Source organism: Onychostoma macrolepis, chromosome 02 (assembly GCF_012432095.1).
Source record: "Onychostoma macrolepis isolate SWU-2019 chromosome 02, ASM1243209v1, whole genome shotgun sequence".
Lineage (NCBI taxonomy): Eukaryota > Metazoa > Chordata > Actinopteri > Cypriniformes > Cyprinidae > Onychostoma > Onychostoma macrolepis.
Window position 1 is genome coordinate 5100682 of NC_081156.1, and position 16034 is coordinate 5116715.

The 16034-nt window shown below is 34.3% G+C and overlaps 3 protein-coding genes across 5 annotated transcripts in view; 2 read left to right on the top strand and 1 right to left on the bottom strand.

Annotated features, from left to right (window-relative positions):
- Positions 1-73: 73 nt before the first annotated feature.
- On the top strand, positions 74-5476 carry ebna1bp2 (EBNA1 binding protein 2). Its single transcript, XM_058761604.1, has 9 exons — positions 74-324; positions 472-555; positions 1322-1497; positions 2596-2719; positions 3458-3547; positions 3633-3708; positions 3843-3930; positions 4712-4877; positions 4971-5476. The coding sequence occupies exons 1-9, from the start codon at positions 244-246 to the stop codon at positions 5016-5018; spliced, it is 933 nt and encodes a 310-aa protein (XP_058617587.1). The 5' UTR covers positions 74-243; the 3' UTR covers positions 5019-5476.
- A 337-nt stretch (positions 5477-5813) lies between these two features.
- Positions 5814-11067, bottom strand: LOC131531039 (doublesex- and mab-3-related transcription factor B1-like). Its single transcript, XM_058761592.1, has 4 exons — positions 10429-11067; positions 9189-9427; positions 7655-7787; positions 5814-6277 (listed from the first exon to the last, which is right to left on the bottom strand). Exons 1-4 carry the CDS (start codon positions 10985-10987, stop codon positions 6195-6197), a joined length of 1014 nt encoding a protein of 337 aa, XP_058617575.1. The 5' UTR covers positions 10988-11067; the 3' UTR covers positions 5814-6194.
- A 941-nt stretch (positions 11068-12008) lies between these two features.
- LOC131525810 (low-density lipoprotein receptor-related protein 8-like) overlaps positions 12009-16034 on the top strand; it is a 102495-nt gene continuing 98469 nt past the window's right edge. Inside the window, exons 1-2 of one of the 3 annotated variants that reach the window (XM_058753781.1) lie at positions 12009-12340; positions 14114-14245. In XM_058753781.1, the coding sequence (XP_058609764.1) occupies positions 12274-12340; positions 14114-14245 (199 nt within the window). In that variant the 5' untranslated portion in view covers positions 12009-12273. Of the gene's footprint in view, positions 12341-13472; positions 13603-14113; positions 14246-16034 lie in introns of those variants that run through there. The other 2 variants (XM_058753773.1, XM_058753768.1) reach the window with 2 other exon arrangements.

A 16034-nucleotide genomic window follows, 5' to 3' on the forward strand; every position in this document is an offset into this window, starting at 1 on the left:
TGTTTTTTAATACAAAATTATAGATTATGCGCCTGTGCCATCAACCTGCCATAAACCCGAAGAACGAGTCGCCAAGTCCTCCAGCAGCGGAACCATTCTTTCGCTGTTCTCTGTTTCCGTCGGGGCTTTAATGTTGCGCGCACTCGTGAGAAACAGCGCTGTCCACACGTGAAGCTTGGGGATGTTGTGAATTCTTCTGTTACTGTATTTATTTTCCTAATTCCCGTTCTGTATTCGTTTACAATGGTAGAAATAGATGAGGATCCCCAGATGGGGTTTGAGGCCGAGGAAGACGACGACGACGACGAATTATCGGACAGCGAGGTGAGAATATAGTGCATATCATGTGTTTTGTTCAGGCAGTGCAGTTTTACATTACAACCCATTGTCATGCTACATAAATCAACAAGTAGGTACGAGATCCAAAAGAGTACTTTAACACGTTTGTATCATACGTTTGTCTCTGATCAGCTGCAAGAAGCTTTCTCCAAGGGTTTTCTCAAACCTGGACTGAATGTTCCTCTGCTTGAGCCAAAGAAGGCCATCAACAATGTGGTAAGTTTTGTGGAGAACTTTATCCTGTGAAGTCTGACATGTGAAATTTAAAAAGGACCATTTTTTTTATCTTTAGACAAAATTCAGGTTGTGAATGTGTTTTGTTTTGCGTCATATATGATGCTTCAGCATTTTATGGCCCATATGGTGTGATATAGGAAAATACAAAGAGGAAAAAGACATCCAAACTGAGCAAAAATGTGCAATCTTGGTGTAGATGCTGAGATTTTGTTAGTTTGTAATGTAAATCAGCGATATCTTTCTAGCAGTATGACAGACTACTTGCATAAAATGCATATTAATTTTAGTTGTCACTCTATATCTCCCAATAATTTGTCATAGTAAGATTATGTAATGTTTTTATTTTGGAAGGCAAAGCATATAATGTATACAATCATGATTGAGTGATGGACAAATAAACATTTCTTAAAAGCCTGACATATTTGATACATTGATACATTTTAACATGATATTTAAAATAAATTATGTATAATCAACTAAACCTAAAATGCTTTAGTCAGTCGATATTTATAACAAAATGAAAGTTATTTTTACATTTACTGAATGAAAATCATTTAAAAAAGTATGAAAATGCATGTAGAAGATTGTGTACAACAGATTTGATAATGTTGCTAATTTTGAGGCCTTAGAAATTCATATCAGATATCATACTGTATTGTTTATAGAGTTAATAGTATAGTAATTTAAATGATTTGTTGAGAAATCTAATAAAACATCTTTAATGATTTGATTGTACATCATTCAGGAGGGTCTTAAAAAATGTCTCACTGAGTTTAAGAAGAACCTGCCGTGGGCTGAAAGGCTGGACCTCACTAACTACCCAGCTGTTGACATTGTTGCAAAAGCGGAGGGCAGAGCGCAGCAACCAGAAGGCAGTGAAGACGTTAATGCAGAGGATGACTTTCAGAGGGAGATGTACTTGTAAGTGTGTGACTTGGTCATGTAAAACAAGGATGCCAAACTTTTTCTCAAACCGCTCTGATCACAATGCTGCACTTCATGAAACATGCTGTGCATATATTTAATCTATTCAAAATCACAGCTATTTTGATTTTATAATTGGATGAAGCCATATCGTGATTTCAGTTTTTATTTTGATTATTTGTGCAACCCTACCTTATTTATGGGTGTTCTCTATTTGGCCTTTATGGTGCTTTTAAATACTGGTTGTTGGATAGGAGTTCTCAGTTTCTTTCTTAGATTTTTTTTTTTTGCATGATTAAGAACTTAAAATGCTAATAATACTTGTATTTATTGACAGCAAACAACATTTACACAAAATCCTAAATGAGCGCTAATTTTACACTTTATAATATTTGGAAACAGTAGCCCCTTTCACACAGTAATACCAGTAAATTGCTGTAATATTACTGGAATGACTTTACTGGTAAATGCAAAAATGTGAAAAAAAATTGAATAAATTCACACATCCGTTTCAAAATACTGGTAAATTCTGTGACATCAGTAGCCAGAAATTACCTCTGAACGGCTGCGCCTCCTTGTGTTGTGTTTGTAAATATGAGGGGTGTACACGGTCAGTGTGTTTGTTGATGTTTTCATTTTTGTGTCGAACGTTCACATTCATGCAGCGCTTTTGGCCCAGAGACATCGCATTACACGACTTCAAACCGAACTACACAGCATGGAGTAAATGCGTCAGAATGTTATGATTGGCCCAGAGCCGTTGAATTTTTAATTTTAATGGCTCTGGATTAGCTCAGAGTAGACGTCATACATCAGCGCGTTCTGAACCTGTTCATGCTCCTGTAATCTTCATTCTGCATTCACACAGCATCATTCTGGCAATTTACTGGTAATGTTACAACTTCTCATACTTGAAATTGCCGTTCTGTGAAAGTGCGGGAATTTTCCGGTATTTTTTTTTAAAAGGGCTTGTTCACACATGATCTCTTTACGGCAATTTACCGCTAATTTTCCAGTAAAGTCTGTATTTGTGAAAGGGGCTAGTGTCTTGTGCTTCAATATGTTTCATACTGTATGTTAACTGATGTGTTTCAGCTACCGACAGGCTCAAGCAACTGTTTTAGCGGCGCTGCCAAAACTGAATAAATTCAAGATTCCTACCCGGAGACCTGAGGATTACTTTGCAGAGATGGCCAAGACCGATCAGCACATGCAGAAGGTGAGAAAATGACATGACAATCAGGCTTTATAGAAAGCACTTTGTCCAGTTAACAGCGGAAGTAGAAGTGCCAATAACCTCTATCTCATGGACAAGCTAAGGACATGAGAATATATGCTACTGTTCAAGAGTTTGGGGTCAGTAATATAGATTTTATTTATTTTTGGGAAGAAATTAATACATTTTTGTTTTGTTTATTCATTAAATTGATCAAAGCTGACATTAAAGACAATGTTACAAATGATTTCTATTTATAATAAGTGCTGTTCTTTCTGTTCCTCAAAGAATACTGAGAAAATGGACAGTTTTCAAAAACGTTTTAAGCATTTTTCAACATTGATGATAATCAGAAATGTTTCTTGAGCAGCAAATCAGCATATTAGAATGATTTCTGAAAGATCATGTGACACTGAAGACTGAAGTAGTGATGCTGAAAATCACAGAAATGACTGAAAAGTAAAAAAAAAAACAAATAAATATAGAAAACAGTTGTTAAATTGAAATGGTATTTTACAATATTATTGTTGGTACTGTATTTTTGATCAAATAAATGCAGCCTCGGTGAGCAGAAGAGACAAGAAAACATGCATTAATAAAAATGTCAACCAGCTGGTGCATAAATCTTCAAAGTAAAAAAGCTAAAGTGTTCCACTTTGTCATAATGTTTTACTAGATGAATTCAATTCCACTGTCTGTCAATTAAAAATGATAATTTTCTACTTGTTTTGTTTTGAACAGATTAGGAAGAAGCTTCTTCTCAAGCAAGCTGCAATGGAGAAGTCAGAAAAGGCCAAGAAGCTCAGAGAACAGAGGAAATATGGCAAAAAGGTCAGTTTTAAAACAGCTGCCAGGTTCTCCCAGAGTGATGTTTTTGGGTCTTGACAGACCTGGTTTTAAATCTCTTTCTCTACAGGTTCAAACACAGGTGATTCAGAACAGGCAGAAACAGAAGAAAGCAATGCTGACAGCTGTAAAGAAGTATCAGAAAGGTACATTTTCACACGTGTACATCATTAAAGCAAAGTGTTTTCACTTCATCTCATGTGTTTACCAATATTATCCAGGTAAAGTTTTACATTCCTTATTCGTGGCACAAATTTTCACTCGTCCTCATGTCCCACAGGAATGACAGATAAATTGGACTTCTTGGAAGGAGATCAAGATCAGAAACCGAAAGGATCAGCAGCAAAAAAGCAAATAAACAAAAAAGAGTAAGCGATGACTCTATATTTAGTTGACATTTATCTGTTCAAGTGTAATCTGTCATCCTTAACTAGATATTCAGGGGGTAATGCATAGATAGAAGTCTACTTGTATTATGAAATTTCACTAGTAAATATGATGGTAGATTTCACAGCTCTGATTGATTTTTTTTTTTTTTTTTTTAATTCATAATTTTGGCAGCTCCTTAAATGGGTCATATCATTACCTGAGCAGCGGAGTTAAATTCGCTCATTGAGAGACATGCGTTTATTGCATTTTATGAAGTTTGACCCCTTTAATGGTGTTGAACTGAACAATAATGCGGTTAAACTGTACTAAGAAAACTTCACTGAAACATCCACAAACAACATTAACAAGAACATTGCAGAGCGCAGTGTATCTGTTGATCAAATGTGCGTGAAAGTTGCGTTTATTACTATAATTACATTACACACACACATACTGATCTAATTTGCAAACTGATTATATGATCAATGATCAGACCGATATTGCCCTCATAGATAGCTTTAATGTAATTGGCTTCTTCTTTTGTTAGTAGCTTGTACAGTATTATTTTTTTACCTTGACTGTTTAACTACTTTAAAGAGATATTTCACCCAAAAATAATTGTTTACTCACCCTCATGCTGCTCCTTCCATTGCTTCTTACTTTCTTTGTGTGACACAAAATAATATATTTTGGAGAATATTTCAACATATATTGTTATTGTGTATTATGTGTGTTTTTATTTCTCATTTATTGTCCTTTTTTTTTTTTTTTTTTTTTTAGTCCAAATTCTAAGAGGAAATACAAGGATAAGAAGTTTGGCTTCGGGGGAAAGAAGAAGGGCACCAAATGGAACACCAAAGACAGCCATGACGATGTTTCTGGATTCAAGGCCAAAATGGCTCATGGGAAAGGTGGGAAACATTTCGGCAAAGGGGGCAAGACAAATGTAAGTGTTTTATTTTTATTTAAATCAGTTCTGTTATTATAACATTTTAAAGACCTCCCTCACACGTTTTCATCTCTCTCTCTTTTTTTATAGAAACGGCCAGGGAAAGAGGCAAGGAGGAAAATGAAGGCACGCAAATGAGCTGTATCTTCCCATTAGTACCTCTCACTCAAATGGATTGTGCCATTAAAAAGACTTTTTTATCTCTATTTCCTATTACTCGGGTGAAGTCATGGCTTTGTTCTTTTTTTGACAAACACCTTTGTATTTTTCAAAAGACCTCTCCATGTTGCCCGAGAGCAAATATTTCAGAAAATTTAATTTTTTATGTTTGTATTAAACAGACCAATGTTAACACCATCAATAAAACCATTCAGGGTGTTGATTATTTAATTGAACATTTTTCCATAGATTTGCATCTATACTGGTAATGTTTTTTTTTTTATATGTAGAGAGACAGACTGTAAAGCTACTTTTCTCCTATTTGTCTGGGTTCAGAAAGCACACAGTCTTGTACTAAATCAGTCAGCAAATCAAATCTGTTTTCACAGTAATGTTTGTATTTGCTATGGGAATAAACATACTGCTTTATCTGCTTACATTTTGTACACAAATTTGAGTTTGGCACACATCGGATGAGAGTTTTACATTCAGCGCTGCTCTGAGCCAGAGGAGCACATTAATATTCATGAGATTGTAATTAGTTTATCTGCCCACTGGTCCTGGTTGTAGTATTCTGACAGTGTCGTTCCTGTGCCGTCTGGGTTCAGATAAGCAAATGAAGTGAGATGTTCATCCTGGGAATCTTAATGTCTCTTTACAAACAGGATCAAGCCGAGTCTGAGTTACACAGGGGAAACTAATAATAGAAAACAGTGATTTAAGAGTCGAGAGCTGCTTCAGTTAAACTTCGCAAAATCAAAAAGACACTAAATCTTCAAAATTGAACTGTTTATTCATAAAACAAATTTAGGAAAATAACATCTTGAATTTCACTACTGCCCCAAAAAGAGTACTAACAACAGGCATTCAGCTTTCTAACCTGTCAAATGCAACAACAAATGAAGACTGATACCATAATCGATTCAGTAATAAACTGATTGTAGTGTAAAAAGAAATTTAAAACTGTTGCCTTTAACTGGAACAAAGACAGCATTGATTTCAGCTGTGTCTTCTGAAAATCAGGAATACAACATTGTCACAGTAATGAACATGCATTGTACACGCTATTGGAAATTGAAAAGGAATAAGGAAAACTCTTATTCTGTTTTTGAAAAGGAAACAATGAATGCATGTCTATGTACAAAAGATGTGAGATCATCTGGTCTCATCTGTGTTCCTTGAGGAAAGACTGTCGGCAGGTACAGCATCTGTTTGCTGGATACCGCAAACTTGACTTTCTGTATGAAGCAAACAATGAACAATATGAACATTTCAAGGAAAGTTCACCTATCGGCAGCAAACAAAATCTGCTGACAAAGAATGAAATCTGACACCTACTGATTATATCAGAACATCTAACTGAACATTATAACTATTATACTGTGATTGTGATGTACTTCAAATAGTTTAAAAACTTAAGTAGACTAGATTCCATCACAGCTGTTATATAAGTGTAAATAAAACTATTCTGCAATGTATTTTTTTAAGCATCTAGTTGAAGACTTTTAATCTGATCAGGTGATCGAATTTTATTTTAGTAAAAAGGTTTTAACTCAAGGTATCATTTACTGTTATTATACAGAAACAGCTAAAATCACTGATACAGTATTTACCTCAGTTCAGTCCAATACACATAGAAAACAAAATATACAATGCCATCTGACTGAATTGACCTAATATTTTTGATAAAATAAGTAAAACGGTGTTCATTTTTCATTTTTTTTAAATTGTTCATTTAAGATCAAATTTTTTTTTTTTTTAATTGAACACAATATGTCCATATGTTCTCTTCTGTTCAGGTTTTTAAATCTTTATTAAAGACATATTTTTATAAAAAGGTTTATGGGCTGGAGTAACTGCTGTATACAGTTTTATTGTGTGTATATTTAGTGTTGTGTATGACTTGTGTCACCTTTTATTTTCATTTTTTTGTTTTATGCTTATTGACATAATTCTATTTCTCTGTGCAGCACTTTGGTCGGCTCTGTCATTTTTAAATGTGCTATATAAATAAATTAAACTGAAACTGAACTGAAACTCTAAAAGTAAATGTCTAGGGAGCAGAAAATGAGTTTGAAAATACTGCTTCCAACAGATCTCAATTACTATTTAAATCATTTGACAAAAAAAAAAAAGCTTAACTATAATATGGTTTTGTCAGTTTTGTCTTATTTTCCAACACAAATGTTTCAAGATACATTGAGAAGTACAATTGCATACAGCAATATCTTGTCAGCAAAGTCTTGTTTTCTGAGAAATTGATCAAAATGAAGCGAGTTTATTATAATACAAGAACAAACAAAACAGGCTCAGAAAATGGAAATCATGTTTTCATTCCACATTGACAGATATTTCCTCACTTGTTGAATTTCTCAGACTTAAACTACTTCATTTTGCATCGCAAGTGAATGCATTTTGATTTAAAGATTACAAAAGAAGACAAATATTGAGGAAGATGTTTTTTTTTTGCAGTGCATGCAACATTTAATGCCATGACTTTATGATTTTGAATTTGTGTAAGGGTGAATTAAAGCTTTTTAAGACCCACAGAAACCTTGTCCTTCCCCCTAATTTTATCAGAATAATCAACAATGTACGGTTTCAATATTTAATACCTGGGATTCTTGCGACTTGAGGAGGAAGCTCAGATCTTCCTTGCTCTCCTTCCATGTGACTCTGTGAATGCTGGGAAGGTTCATCTCTCAGCCCTGGATATGTGGGGTACGGACTATAATGCGGAACATGGATCTCCAGAAACACAGGAACAGAAGAATCAGACTCAGCGTAAATACACCAGAAAAGTCTGGGACAGAGCTAAACTTCGAAGGAACATTCATAAACTTGATCTTCCTGCTGATTTACACTGTTCCCGAAGGTTTGGATAACCTCTGAAAAATCTAATGAGTTGCACAGCTACAAGACTGTCGGCCGTAGCCTGATATCACAGGACTGCCGTCTGTGCAGATTATGGAAAATGAAGTGATTAGAAAAAGAAAGAACATCAAAGAAGTTAAACTAGCTTTGGTGTTTCAAGCTTTCACATACTGTAAGTCGACTGCACAAGATAAAGAGAACAAGAAATAGACATATTTTCTCTTTTTCCCCATTTTTTCTTAAAAGTGAGAGCAGCCCAAAGTATTACTGTGACAGTTCTTGAAGTTTGGATGAAGAGACAAAAAGTTACATAAAAGTGTTACATAAGATGTTTTAATGTTTTTGAAAGATGGCTCATCAAAGCTACTTTATTTGATTATTTATTAAGATTTTATTATACCATTTAAGATATTTAAGACTCTTATGGCCTTAAATTTGATCAAACTGAATTTATAAAGTTACAAAAACCTGTTTTACCTCAATTAGTGTAAATAACAGTAACAGATTTGAGACAAGCTGTAATAAGAGTATATATATATTAGTGCTGTCAAACGAATAATCACATCCAAAATAAAAGTTTTTGTTTACATAATATGTGTGTGTACTGTTTATATTTATTATGTATATATAAATACACACACATTCATGTATATATTTAAGAAAAATATGTTACGTTTATATATTAAATATATTCATATATGATATAAATTACATGAATATAAATATATACATGTAAATATTTTCAAAATATACGCTGTATGTGTGCCTATTTATATATACATAATAAATATACACAGTACACACTCATATATTATGTAAACAAAACTTTTATTTTGGATGTGATTAATCGCGATTAATCATTTGACAGCACTAATATATATATATATATATATATATATTGCATATTTTAAAATGTAATTTATTCCTGAATTTTCAACAGAAACATCAAGACACATTTCTTCTTATTATTAACAATGTCGAAAACAGCATTTTACATTTGAAAAAGAGCCTTTTTCTAACATTGTAAATGTCTTTACTGTCACTTTTGATCAATTTAATGCGTCCTAGCTAAATAAAAGTTCTAATTTCTTATTTTTTTTTACTTTTACTGACCCCAAACCTTTGATTGTGTGTATCACAGACTTAACTCACTAAATTTTATACTAGCTCACACACTGACTACAATGGACAATGCTGTCTTTGTCTTACTAACATAATAGTTTGTAGGAATTTTCATGGGTGCCACTGCAGAACAATCAGGTCTGTGAAACATACTTGCCATTCAGGAGTGTCCAGCGGATGGGACAGCGCCCCTGGTGGCAAGGGAACAAATCCAACATGTTCCCTGAAGGCTCCTGGTGCAGGTGGTCTCAGGGTCACCAGCACAGCCGGGAACATGTATCTGTCCAGGTAATGTTGGTACAGGGGAAGAGGCATTGCGAACATTTCTGCTGGATATATTTGCCCTGGAACTGCCTCTTTAATTATGTACTCTCCAGGAAAAGGTGGTGCATCTGTGGATATATACAGTATTATACAATATTCAATAACACTTTCTAATAACTTTCTAATAAAAAGAAACTACATAATGTTTAAAAGATAACTTGTTAATATATTTAATACAGTGTAAATGGGTTTTAACACGTGACAAAAATATTGTTGCTGCATGAGTTCACTTCTAAATAAACTAATTTTATGCAAATGAAAAATGTTTTGTATGACTAGAGAAATTAAACGGGTCAGACTGTACAGCTAATTGCATTTTTGATAAATAACAAAGTTTTATTCTACATGTACTGAAACTGATGTGTTAATATATCAGCATGTACAAATTAGTGTTTCAAGGAACACCAAATAACCGATTATTGTACTGATATTATTAGAAAAATCTATTTATTGAATGTTAAATCTTTCCTTTCTGTGACTGGTGACCGAGAGAGAAGCCACAAGGGTTTAATTACATTGTTTTAAATGCCGTTTATTGTTGCCACTTTTAAAATATAATTTATTGTTTTACTAAAAATAATACTGTTTAACAATAATGTTAATGCTTTACTACTTCCAGCTACTGATAATAATAAGACCATCTCGAAGATTAGGGAGATAGATTATAACAACCATCTACAACATACTATATAAATACCATAAAGTAAATATGATGTAAACTTTGTCATAAGGTATTTGGTGATTGTGAACTGCTCTGAAACCCCGCGCGCAACAGTTTAGGTAATTAATTGCATCATCGCCACGTGAATAATCAATATAGGCCGATGTCATTAGCTCTTAAATAATTTTATTTTTGTTAAATTTTGATTTTCTGTATCAGTTGTATATGTAGAGAAACTATACTGATCACTAATGTTTGCTAATGACTTATTAAGCTATAATAAGAGTCCTCCCAAAAATATGTACGTCATATTATATGGTTAATAGTAAAGGCTGCCTTCGAAACGAAAGGATTACTGGTCAGAAAAAAAGATTTAAAAAAGTATTTAGTGAAAAAAAAAGCACAAACCTCCAGCGGCACAGTCCTGCGCGCTCGGTCCCGCCGGTGTCTTGGGATCACAGTTAACGCCGCTAACGGGACCGCACGTGCTTACAGGCGCGCGGAGCTCGATGTACGTTGAATCGTCAGCGGGAGGTTTAATAATAGTACTCTGCTTTCTTGCGCTGGTGTCGGTTTCACCGTTTTCCCCGTTAGCTGAATTATTGTTACCCGCGGAGACCGTTTTTCTGCTGGATAAAGCGGTGTGCTCGGGACGCTCGGATCTGATCCGTCTTTGAGATGCGAGGATTCTCGTCCGCTCGTTGATTAGAGAGCACTTCCAGCACAAACACTGCTTGAACTGACATTTTCCCGAATGGCCTTTTAACTGCACGATGAAGCCGTGGTTCCGACATCTGGCACACTTCGGGCTGCGCGCCGCTTTTTCTGCCGTTAGTCCGTTATTTGCTGCCGCTGCTGGAATATTTGCCATCGCCACGAAAATATCCGTATCAATAATAGTTTGAAATATCAAATTAATGTTACATTTGAATAAATTTCGTGTGCAGTGTCTGTCCGCCAAATTCATGAAATTGGCAGTTCATGTTGCAAAAAAAAAAAAAAAAAAAGATTCACGTGACGCTTCCCAGCAGCGTGAGAACAGACTCGTTATGAGCGTCTGGAGACCGCAGACAGCGGAATTCCCCTAAAGCGGGAAATTCCCGAAGTTGTAGCTATTCACGTAAAACAATACTTTTGACGTGATTTTTTTTAAAACACATAATGAATTTAAAGCTTGTAATTTTTGTTTAATTTTTATTTTATATTCAATCTTTTAATTTTATGAATAAAATACGATTGATGTGGATTACAATTCGACATGTAACCCAAATTATTTTTAAATATCTGACCTAATAACCTTAAATAATAAAAAATTGTTGTGTTTGAAAATACATACATAGGCCTAAAGAAGCTGAAACTGACTGCCAAACGTTTGGAACAATTACGACCTTATAATGTTTTTGAAAAAAGACTTATGTTCACCAAGGCTGCATTTATTTGATAAAAAATACAGTAATATTGTGAAATTTCACAATTTAAAATGACAGCTTTCTTTCTTTTTAAAATATGTTTAAATTGTAGTCCCGTGATGGTAAAGTCAGCATCTTTACTCCAGTCTTCAGTGTCACGTGATCCTTCAGAAATCATTCTGATATGCTGATTTGCTGCTCAGTTATTAATAATGGTTCTTATTATTGTCAATTTTCAGTTTCATCGAACAGCATATAATTTTTGTAATATAATATGATGTCTTTAGTGTCCCTTAATGCATCCTTGATAAATTATAATATTTTTTTATTGTAATAACCCCAAAGCTTTGACTGGTAGTGCTTCACCATTTAAAAATATTGTGCAGCAAACACTGTTCTAACATTGATAATGATAAATATTTCTTGAGCATCAAAATCAGCATATTAGAATGATTTCTGAAGGATCATGTGACACTGAAGACTGGAGCAATCATGCTGAAAATTCAGCTGCGCATCACAGGAATAAATTACATTTAAAATACATATTAATGGAAAACACTTATTTAAAATTGGAACAATATTTCTGTTTTTACTGTATTTTGATCAGATAAATGCAGCTTTGATAAACAAGAGACCATCAGAATGAGAGCTGATTCAAAGTTAAAATGTTTTATAATGGATTTATTTACACAAACAAAGTTTTTCACTTCACAAGACGTTAACTGATGGACTGGAGTGGTCTGGATTACTTGTGGACTATTGTGATGTTTTTATCAGCTGTTTGGACTCTCATTCTGACGGCACCCATTCACTGCAGAGGATCCATTGATGAGAAAGTGATGTTATGCTACACTTCTCAAAATATGTTCGGATGAAGAAACAGACTTATCTACATCTTGCATGGCCTGAGGGTGAGTAAATTTTCAAAAAATGTTTATTTTTGGGTGAATTTCTTTGAAGCATCTGCTCAAACTCTTGTTCTAAACAATTTCTTTCAGGGGCAATTCATCAGATCCCTGAAGGCGGATTGGCTGCCACCTGCCGCCTGTTTACATAATCTGGGTGTATGCCAAGTTCATGACAATAGGGTCTTTGCCCCTGTAAATTTTTCCTTTTGAATACCTTGTTGCCATTGGCTGTGCACATAGCTAAGCAGTCGGGGGAGGGGCTTCAGTCCCATCTTACTGCTATTAAAATGACTGATTATTCTGTCAGGATAGCTCTGGCCTAGTTTTGACTGACAGAATAGTTCATGCTGGCACAGTGCCACAGATGCAGTACTATATTACTGTAACTCTTTTACAAGGTCACCTAACCCCATTATCTTAATAAGGATTATAATTAATGCAATTTCAAAACTGATCATCTCGTGCTTTTTCTGCCTTCCCATATCGCTTCAGGGTGATAAGTTTTTAAGGAAATGTGTGTGAACATCCCGGAGGGGTGGTGCAGGGTTTCATCAGATTTTTAAGCTAAATAGGCTCAAAATCTGTTTTTGGAAATTCACAACGAAAACTACTTAAAATAGCTAGATTGAATAAGTCACTTTAGCATATCAAATGAATAAATACAATGAAATTTACATAAATTGTCATGCGTATATGTGTTACTTGCCTTTGTAAATAACTGTGAAATTTATTAGCAATTTCTGAGTGACAACTGTAGGCTACACCAAATTTTAAACCCAAATTCTAGGCCGATAACTTATCTTATGTTACTCTTTAATAAATAAACTAATAAATTAATAATATCTATTGATATAAAACACACACTAACTAAATTAATAATTAAAACAAATAATTAATAATGGAGAATTTATTTTAAACGCTGATTTGTATTAATAATGCCATAAGTATTGTATTGTTTTGACTCATTTTCTAGTAAATGGTGTTTGATAGCACGCTGCAGTTATTACTATATATTTTTTTTTTATTAATTTTTTATTAATTTTTTTGCAAGCAGTGCAGTTATTATTATTCATACTCGCTTACGTTTGATGTCGTCATTGATTCAAATTGTCTGTGAATCTCTTGGAGATCCAGTGAAGGAGCGACGCCATCCGGACGCGCTTTTGTTTGTGGATGAACACTCTTACCCGTTTCGGAAATGTGGACAGAAATTGGGAAATTATTATTTTTTCATTTTTTAGTTTGGGAATTATACTCCGCGAAAGGTTTGTTGTATTCTCTTTTTGAAATGTAATTATCCGGAGCCTTTTTCAAAGGACTGAGTGAATGATGCTGTGTTGGATATTTCGTGGGTGCGCGAGACCAAACACTCCTGATCCTACGGACACACTGCAGCCTCGTGCTTCCACATTTCTGCTTTTAAATCCACAAAGAAACACTTTAGTAAAAAAAGCTAGTTTGCAACACGAGTAGAATAATACAGGAGGATGATTTGGCAGCATATGCGTTTATTGTTTCATGAGCATCACTATCCACAGAAACACTTTCGTCTGAAATAGCACTGAAAGAAAGAAAAGGATCTGTGGGTGTTTTCTTCGTTTTCTTTGTCATGGCTTTATTGAATTGCGCGTGCAGTAATATAATTGCTGCTCAAAGCACGCTGTGTGTTTGGATTCGCTCGGTTCGGTCATGTGTTATTGTGCAGTAGTAGATATATATATATATATATTGTGATGGTCGCAGGTTATCTGTAAATCTCTTCGCTGTCGTTCACAGGTACTGAAACTGGCGCTGAGACGGAGTGCGAGGATGGACAGTTTCAGTGCAACAATAAAAGATGTATTCCCACCATATGGAGATGCGATGATGATGATGACTGCTCTGACAACAGCGATGAGGAGAACTGCCGTGAGTAGCGTTTACTCACACTGACTGACACACATGTGAAAAGAGCAGAGGGCAACAGCAGTGATATTAAGACCAAACAGAAACCAGACCACGCGCATCAGCATTTGTTGGGTTTAATGACTTCTGAGATTTTTTTTAAAACAATAACTTTTCGCTTTTTATTTACTGACGGTTGTACTGTGCACTTGTAACAAATGACACAAGAAGAAAAGCATTGAAACTTGAATCAAATTGTCACACTCTTCGCTCCATTATTCTTTATAGAATAATTGTTGAATGTCGATGTTTTTGTGGGCATATTAGAAACCTTTATTTATAGCCTACATAAAACCTAACGTAAACAAATGCTTATATGCCTATATGCCTATGTTTGGGGTCAGTAAGATTTGTTATTGTGTTTTTTTAAATTAAAAAAAAAAAAATAGAGTAAACAGTAATATTGTATTATTGCAATTTAAAATAACTGTTTTCTATTTGAGTATACTTTAAAATGCAATTTATTCCTGTGATGGCAAAGCCGAATTTTCAGCATCATAACTATAGTCTTTTAGAGTAAAAAACATCTATTGTTTGATGAATAGAAAGTTTAAAATATCAGCATTTTTAATATAATATGTCCCTTCTGAATAAAAGTATTAATTTCTTTAAAAAAATCTTATTGACCCCAATTGTGAGGTTATATATATGTGTGACCCTGGACCATAAAACCAGTCTTAAGTGTCAATTTTTCAAAATTGAGATTTATACATCATCTGAAAGCTGAATGAATAAGCTTTCCATTGATGATTGGTTTGTTAGGATCGGACAATATTTGGCTGAGATACAACTATTTGAAAATCTGGAATCTGAGGGTGTAAAAAAATCAAAATATTGAGAAAATCGCCTTTAAAGTTGTCCAAATTAAGTTCTTAGCAATGCATATTACATTTTTATACATTTACGGTAAGAAATTTACAAAATATCTTCATGGAACATGATCTTTACTTAATATCCTAATGATTTTTGGCATAAAAGAAAATTGATAATTTTGACCCATACAATGTATTTTTGGCTATTGCTACAAATATACCCCAGCGACTTAAGACTGGTTTTGTGGTCCAGGGTCACATATAGCCCAGATATACATAGCCCAACTAGCCCAAATATTAACATTCAATATTTGTTTAGCAATACTAATACTATTAGCCTTTGCATGTTCGAAGACCAAGATCACACTCTTTTTATGAAACTATGCATTTCATTAATGGAAAATAAAGCCCCGTTCACACAACAACCGATAACTATAAAGATAACTATAGTTTTAAAAATCATTCTCAATATTAAAGAATAGCAGAGTCCACACCACAGCTATAACAATAAAGGCACAGAGAAACCATATCATTGGAATCACTTTCAGAAGGATTTTTTCCAGCTGATGAACGATACATACATTGACACCCAATCAGAATCAGATCCTGCTATAACGAGCTCGAGATTTTAAAGCGGCAGACAAGCATGCGAATAAACAGACAATATTGTCCACTGGTGTGGACGCTGATATTGTTGTCTTTATAGTTATCGTTCTCGGTGTGAATGGGGTTTAACTGACTCATAGAATACCTGCCAATTTTAAATGTATTGCATCAGATTTGACTGTTTTTGGAGCATAAACTATAAAAACAAAAACTGTGGAATTCATCCAGCCAGACATTCCCAGCATTCCATGCATTGTTCTTTCATTAGACGGTTAATTGTGGTACAAGACCAATCCGTGTACATGTGTTTTGTACAATAACTTTCTCACATACTT